Consider the following 7,416-nt stretch of genomic DNA (forward strand, 5'->3'; position numbering starts at 1 on the left):
CTGGGCCTGCTGAGGTGATTCAGCAGGCCCAGAAATGTTGCAAACAGTCCCGGGCAACTTAGAAACTGCCCAGAACCAGACTGGTTGGCACTGGTCTTGTGCCCATGCGCAAGGCGCGAAAAGAGGTGCTTGTGATTGATTGGGTTTGGGAAGCTATAAAAGGCCTGTGCACCTGTTGCTTGCTGAGTTGCATTGTGGAACAAATAAAAGAAAGAGCTTGGTTAACAATTTGTCTGTCGCTTCAATGCCGCAAATCCCAATACGTAAAATATAGTATAGAGGGTACCTTGCTCAATAGTAGTAACTGTGAGAGGGATCTCGGAGTCCTAGTGGACAATAATTTTATATGAGCCAGCAGTGTGCTGCAACTGCCAAAAAAACCAACACAGTGCTGGGCTGCATTAACAGAGGGATAGAATCAAGATCACGTAAAGTATTAATACCATTTTACAATGCCTTGGTAAGGCCACACTTGGAATACTGCATCCAGTTTTGGTCACCACGACGTAAAAAAAATGTTAAGATTCTAGAAAGAGTACAGAGAAGAGCAACAAAGATGATTAGGGGACTGGAAGCTAAAACATATAAGGAACAGTTGCTGGAATTGGGTATGTCTAGTTTAACGAAGAGAAGGACAAGGGGAAACATGATAACAGTGTTCCAATATCTCAGGAGCTGCCACAAAGAAAAGGGAGTCAAGCTATTTTCCAAAGTGCCTGAAGGCAGGACAAGAAGCAACAGATGGAAATTAATCAAGGAGAAAAGCAACCTAGAACTAAGGAGAAACTTCCTGACCATTAGAACAATTAACCAGTGGAACAACCTGCCTCCAGAAGCAGTGAATGCTCCAACACTGGGAGTTTTTAAAAGAGACTGGACAGCCATTTGTCCGAAATGGTATAGGGTTTCCTGCCTGAGCAGGGGATTGGACTTGATGACCTCCAAGGTCCCTTCCAACTTTATTATTATTATTATTATTATTATTATTATTATTATTATTATTATTATTATTGTTATTATTATTATTGTTGTTGTTGTTGTTGTTGTTGTTGTTGTTGTTATGCAGTGTAGTGGCAATGCGAATGACTGTTGTATATGGACAAGTTTAGTAGCGCATTTTGATTTCTCCATATTAAGAAAAGTCTAAAAAATTTAAATCCATTGTAACTACTTGTTTTTCCCTCTTGCTTACTAAATAAAGGGAGTGGGGAATTTTTACATAACTCCAAAGTGCTTGTGAATTTCTCAGACTTTTAATTCTGAGGTTTGGCCATCTCATGACCATAGAAGCACGTCCATGAATTCATGGTGCCAGGTTCTAATAAAGAAACTACCATTGCCCTTTAAGCTGGGAGCTTCTGCAGAGAACCGAATATTGGGTAATGTGGAAATTGGCCACACCTGGAGTATGTCTGATGTTGTTATTAAGGAGCTCCTGATAGCTTATAAGAAATCTAGGTATAATCTTTCTTTTTATCTTATCATTTTAAATCAGTTTGCATGGATTAATAATAGAGCTTAACGTCTCTTTATTCACCCTGCACTTATTGTTCTGGATCCAAAAGAATCAATTGCCTGTTTACCTGATCACAGCCCTGACTCTTGGCTGTGATCAGCCATTTGTCTGAAATGGTATAGGGTTTCCTACCTGAGCAGGGGGTTGGACTAGATGACCTCCAAGGTCCCTTCCAACTTTATTATTATTATTATTATTACTACTACTACTACTACTACTACTACTACTACTATTATTAGAGAAAGGAAAAACCATGAGCAGTAAAGGAGATTTAAAAATGAACTGAGCAATATGAGCAAAGTAAATAATATGTCACATGCCATGAAAAAAATTGCTATAATCTTAAGAAATGTTTGAAACAAAGCCTAGTTCCCACACAGTCAAATTCATCAGAAAGAAATTCATGGGGTTGTGCAATTAAGCATTCAAATTTAGTGGAAAGATGATGAGAACATTTGCTTTTGTAATTCTCAGATGAAAAACCTACAGTTGTCAAGTGCTGAAAATCTAGTGAGCAGGAAATAAAGCACTGTGCTGATTATTTATGTGTCATTTATAATGAAATTAAATTATACACTTGTAAAAAGTAGAAGTGAGAGAGAAATATAATTTGGAAAGCTAAAACTTGATATTTAGTAAAGGTAGAAAGCAAAAAGGAGAGGGTAGTGAGAGGAAAGAACAGAAACATGATAACAGTATTGAAAAAAGTACCAAACTCCAGTCATATTTGTCAATCTTTCAGTCTTATTTTTTGCTATAGTTGCAAAAATGTCTAGTACTCAGAAGACCCTCTTCAACAAGGGCTACATCTAAATTCAGTCAGTAATGGGACAGTCACAAAGTGTGATTGGCAGGACATTACCAGACTTCTTTATAAATGAATTATCCAATACTCCAAATAATATTTTCCAGATAAAGAAGTATCTAAATTTCTTAGTTTTGGAAACCTTTTTGCCCCCATGCATCAATATGAAACCATAAATAACCTAGTGCAGAGATAACATTGCCAAGTACTCTGCTGCTGAAACTTTTTTTTAAAAGATAAACATAAAAACAATGGTGACATGTTGGACTCCATAAGTTATTATATCCTTATTTACAATGTTGGGATTCAGATATGTGAACAACTGGTTCTCTGTGTGGATGCCACTTCTGGAAGTCCATTCTGGGCCGGGCAATAAAAAATTAGCTACCAGCGTGCAAACCAACTGAATCCCACAACTGTTTCTTTAATTTAGGGTTTATTGTGCTTTCGTAAACCATTTTGTAAATGGTTAATAGATTTTATAATCATGATTTGTAAGATACTTTATTTTACATTCCAGCAAATTATAGTTTATTCCACTAATCATCTTTTAGAGTGATATACAAAACACCATCTCTGCTAATAAAATATCCCAAGCAATTTCTTCTGCTGCATTGGCTTTTTTGGCTGCCTCCACACACTGCTCACTCATATTTCATTGATTGTCCACTAGGGCTCCAAGATCCCGCTCACAGTTACTGCAATTAAGCCATGTTTCACCTAATTTGTATGTGTACTTTTGGTTTTTCTTGCCTAAGTGTAGGACTTTACATTTCTTTACATTGAATTTCATTTTGTTAGTGTTCAAGTATGTCGAGATCCATCTGAATCTTGAGTCTATCATCTAGGGTATTGGCTATTCCTGCCAACTTAGTATCATCAGCAAATTTTATGAGTTCTCCTTCTATTCCCTCATCTAAGTCATTTATGCAGATATTGAAGAGTACTGGGCCTAAACCCTTGTCATATCCCACTGCTTATTTCCCTCCATGTAGATGTAGTACCATTAAGGATATTAAGCAGCTCTGTTTTCTTTCTATTGCCTGTTACTTCTTTGCTATCTTCTCTCTTTAGTGGACTGACTATTTCTTGACTTTTTTCATGTTATTAATATGTTGAAAGAAACTTTTTTTATTATTTTTGACTTTTGTTGCAAGTCTTTGTTCATTCTGAATCTTTGCTTTCATGACTTCATCTTTGCAGATTCTGGCTGACTGTTGATATTCTGACTTAGTTATGTGTCCTGGTATTTTGAGGGTGGTAGCAAAGAGATCACAAAATAACAATATGGTATTAGGTATGCATTATCAGTCGCTTGGATAAAATTCATTATTTTCAATAATGTCCTTAAGAAATAATGAATCAGTGTAGATCTATCTATCTTCCCTTCCCCAGATACTAGACCAGGGAATATATCTTATCTCTTCCATTTTGTAAAAGTTGTAAGATTTCTGAAATCTTTTTTTTATTATTTTTATCTTCATTAGTGGTAAATATCATCCTAATTTTTCAGCTCACACATCTGGCTCATCCTGCCAGGTGTTTGTTTTTGCTCAAGCATTTTAAATAAATTTAATATTTTTAAATAGAGAAAGAAATAATATTCTGAGCTAAAGACTCTGAAAATCTGCTTGATATAGAAGTTAAGACATGAGGCTAGAAACCAGAAGACTGGGACTTCTATTCCATCTTAGAAATGTAGCCAGCTTATGACTTTGGGCCAGTCCCTCTTTCTCAGCCATGAAAGGAGGCAATGGCAAACCAATTTTGAAAAATGCTACCAAGAAAACTGTAGGGACTGAAACATGCAAAGTATCAAAGTTCATGAGGAAATGACCATTTCAAGAGGGACTATAGTAGCCCATGTACTTTGGTAAAAGTTGAGATTTTAACTAGTTATATTATAGGCCAGCATTAGAGGTTTGTTATTTTATCTGAGAAAGCACAGGGGAAAAAATAGGTAACAGCATTTAAAGTTCCTCTGGATTTCACATGTTTCCCTTATTCACATTAAACCCTGATCCTCACTTCACTAAAATCAGGAATTGTCAGTTTGTGGAATGCCAGAGCTATCAAATACTCATATTTAGCATCTATGGAGTGTATTGACAGTAATTAAGGATGCAGGGCATTTACTAACAGCATATAGAGTTCTATGGTTCTTCTGGTTTGAGATGTGAGATTTGCCTTCATCCCAATTATCCCTTTCTACTTTAATCCTTTATTTATAGAAGTAAAAGAAATGCCAGAAAAATACAAATCTGTGCTGAACAGAATAAAAACAACATTAGAAAAAATTGTTAGAATCTCCACAGTTGAGAAAGCGCACGTCCAATATTCTTATTTCTCATGCTATAGATGATTGGATTGAACAGGGGTGGAAGAAGGGAATACAGAGCAGTAAACCCAAAATCTAAATAAGATGGTGTGTTAGAGGGAGGTCTCCCATAGGCAAAACATCCACTTAATAAATACATAGATACTACTATAAGGTGAGGAATACAAGTGGATAGGGCTTTTTGCTTACTTTGATCAGAAGGCATTCTTAACACTGCCCTAAAGATCACTGCATAAGATATAATCATAAAAATAAAACAACCTAGTGCAGCAGTGATACAAGCCAAAATGATTCCAACTTCTAGTAGATTGAAGCCAGAGCAGGATAGTTTTAGCAGCTGTGGAGTTTCACAAAAGAATTGGTTGATAACATTTGAACAAAGCGGAGTGGAAAAGGTGCCAATGCTATGTATTGTTCCATAGAGAAGACCTGCAATCCACACTGCAATTATCATTTCAGTGCAGGCTTTTTGGTTCATCATCATTTCATAGTGCAGAGAATGGCAAATGGCAACATATCGATCATAAGCCATGACAGTCAGAAGGGAATAATCAGCACCTTCGAAGGAGAGAAGGAGAAAGATTTGAGCAACACAACCAAAATAGGAGATGTGTCTGGTATCCATGAGAGAATTGTTCATGGATTTGGGGACAATAACTGAAACAATGCCCAGATCTTGCACAGCCAAATTCATTAGAAAATAGTACATGGGTCCTTGTAGTCGATGGTCTAAAGTTATAGCAGAGATGATGAGAAGATTTATTGCTAGAGTTGCCAGGTATAACACAAGGAACAAGAAGAAATAAAAAAGCTGCAGATGCCGATTTTTTGATAATTCCAGGAGCAGAAAATAAGACACTGTGGTTTGATTCTCCATGTGTCATTTAAGAGAAAACTGCAAGGCATAACTGCAAGAAAGCAGAAGAGGGAGATGAAGTTAAGTAAATTTTGGGAAATGGCCTTTTTATCTGTGGGGAGAACAGAAAACTAAAAGAATAATAAAGCATGGATGGAGTGAACAGAGGCTAAGACCACAGATAAAATGCATGTTTGCATAGAACACATTCTGTCAATCTCCATACATCAAAGATCCACTCAAGGACTAGTCATAAATCTGATATTTTTCTTTCTTTCCTCCTTCCAATTCTCTTACCTTCTGTCCTGATCAAAAAGATTATCTAGGATTAAGAAAACATATTCAAATCAATTTTCAACAGAGGAAGATTGCTCGGAATACTTGGTCTTGACACAATCCCTTACCACTGGTAAAAGGATTGGGATAGTGTTGTAAGTAATACTTTACTTACAACATAACTGTTATTTTGACATTCTCTTATTGGTATTATATATGATCCCCCTGTAAAACATAAATAAAAAGAAATCAGCAAATAAATTAATCCCTTTGTTCAGTTATGAGAAGGAAATAAAAACTCAATTTAAAAAAAACAGTCTCCCATTCAATATACATCTATATACCTTCCATCAGAATTTGGCCATAGAACTATACACATTACCTCTGAACTCTGACATGTCAGCATTTTTTAAAATGTGAACCCACATTTTCAACAATAATACTTAGATATTTAAAAAAAATAAAATAAAAAGACATTGAGAAATTTTACCATCCTTTTTTTTATTCATATCTGTGGAAATTGTGAAATGACTTTGTGGATGATAATTTACTTATTAGTAATAGTTCCACCCTCTCAATTACATTTGATTTTTTTTTTACATGCATGAAGGTGTGATCTACTTTTTTGGAAATTATACAGTAAAAGGTACCATTAATACAAATACAGAGATCTCTCTACATTGAAATCTGATTCACAACAATTGTATGAGCTCCATATTTTTAATAAATAATGTTAAAAATTATTGTCTTTCTTAAAAGCATCTGACTTCTTCATTGTATCTGAACACTATCACTAAGTCAATATCAGTATTTTTGTGTAGTGAAATATCTATCTGCAGTCATAGAGATTCTGTTCTGAATGCTTATTAATATTTATTAAAGTAATAAATAAATATTAGATTTCTTAGCATATATTTAATGACATATGTAAAGAAAGAATGAATTTTTCTTACAACATAAATTTTGCCTTAATATTTACTAGGTTATAATATACATGACAATCACACTGTAAAATATTTTGAATGAATAAGAAATCAGATATTAGCAGAAAGGATTAATAAATCCCATCCCCCATCACATACAAACCTGTAGTCCCTCCAGGCAGAAAATGAAATACAAGCTATTATAGCTATGATTTCTGACATCTCAATATTTCTTTCAATAATGTGACTCCTTATTTTCAACAATATTTACATATTTTTAAAAAGATATTTAGAAATATTATAATCTCTTTTATTCATATCCAGAGAGGTTTGAAATGATAAATTTTCCTATTATTGATCTAATGTTCATGTAGTGAAACAGCTCTCTGCAATTTAATTTATTATGAATGTTTATTATCAGTTTTGTTTCCCTCAAGACAATTGTACACCAAAATAAAACAGACATCTGTGTATTTCTTAGCATAATTAGCAAACCAAACTAAAAATTTATTTCTGTATGCCTATTAAAATAATAAGAATCTGAAATAAAACCAATTTCTATGTGCTCATTAGCATATTTGGTCATTAACAATTATATAGCTACTTCCCAAGAGTCCCATACTAGTTATCAGGTAGAACAATAATATCTCAGAATTATATTAGCAGAATTGGGGCTGCAGTCATAGCAAATTGTGAGACGTG

The 7,416-nt window shown here is 34.6% G+C and overlaps 1 protein-coding gene across 4 annotated transcripts; it reads right to left on the reverse strand.

The window, feature by feature from the left end:
- Positions 1-4,526: 4,526 nt before the first annotated feature.
- Positions 4,527-7,062, reverse strand: LOC120301689 (olfactory receptor 14A16-like). Of its 4 annotated transcripts, none has more exons than XM_039329223.1 (3): positions 6,878-7,062; positions 5,967-6,016; positions 4,527-5,567 (listed from the first exon to the last, which is right to left on the reverse strand). In XM_039329223.1, exon 3 carries the CDS (start codon positions 5,534-5,536, stop codon positions 4,622-4,624), a length of 915 nt encoding a protein of 304 aa, XP_039185157.1. In that variant the 5' UTR covers positions 5,537-5,567; positions 5,967-6,016; positions 6,878-7,062; the 3' UTR covers positions 4,527-4,621. The 4 variants fall into 4 exon arrangements, with proteins under 4 accessions (XP_039185157.1, XP_039185155.1, XP_039185159.1 ...); XM_039329221.1 differs by having other exon boundaries at positions 5,813-6,016; XM_039329225.1 differs by lacking the exon at positions 5,967-6,016.
- Positions 7,063-7,416: the final 354 nt, after the last annotated feature.

Source organism: Crotalus tigris, unplaced genomic scaffold (assembly GCF_016545835.1).
Source record: "Crotalus tigris isolate CLP2741 ecotype Arizona unplaced genomic scaffold, ASM1654583v1 scf7180000024390.453493, whole genome shotgun sequence".
Lineage (NCBI taxonomy): Eukaryota > Metazoa > Chordata > Lepidosauria > Squamata > Viperidae > Crotalus > Crotalus tigris.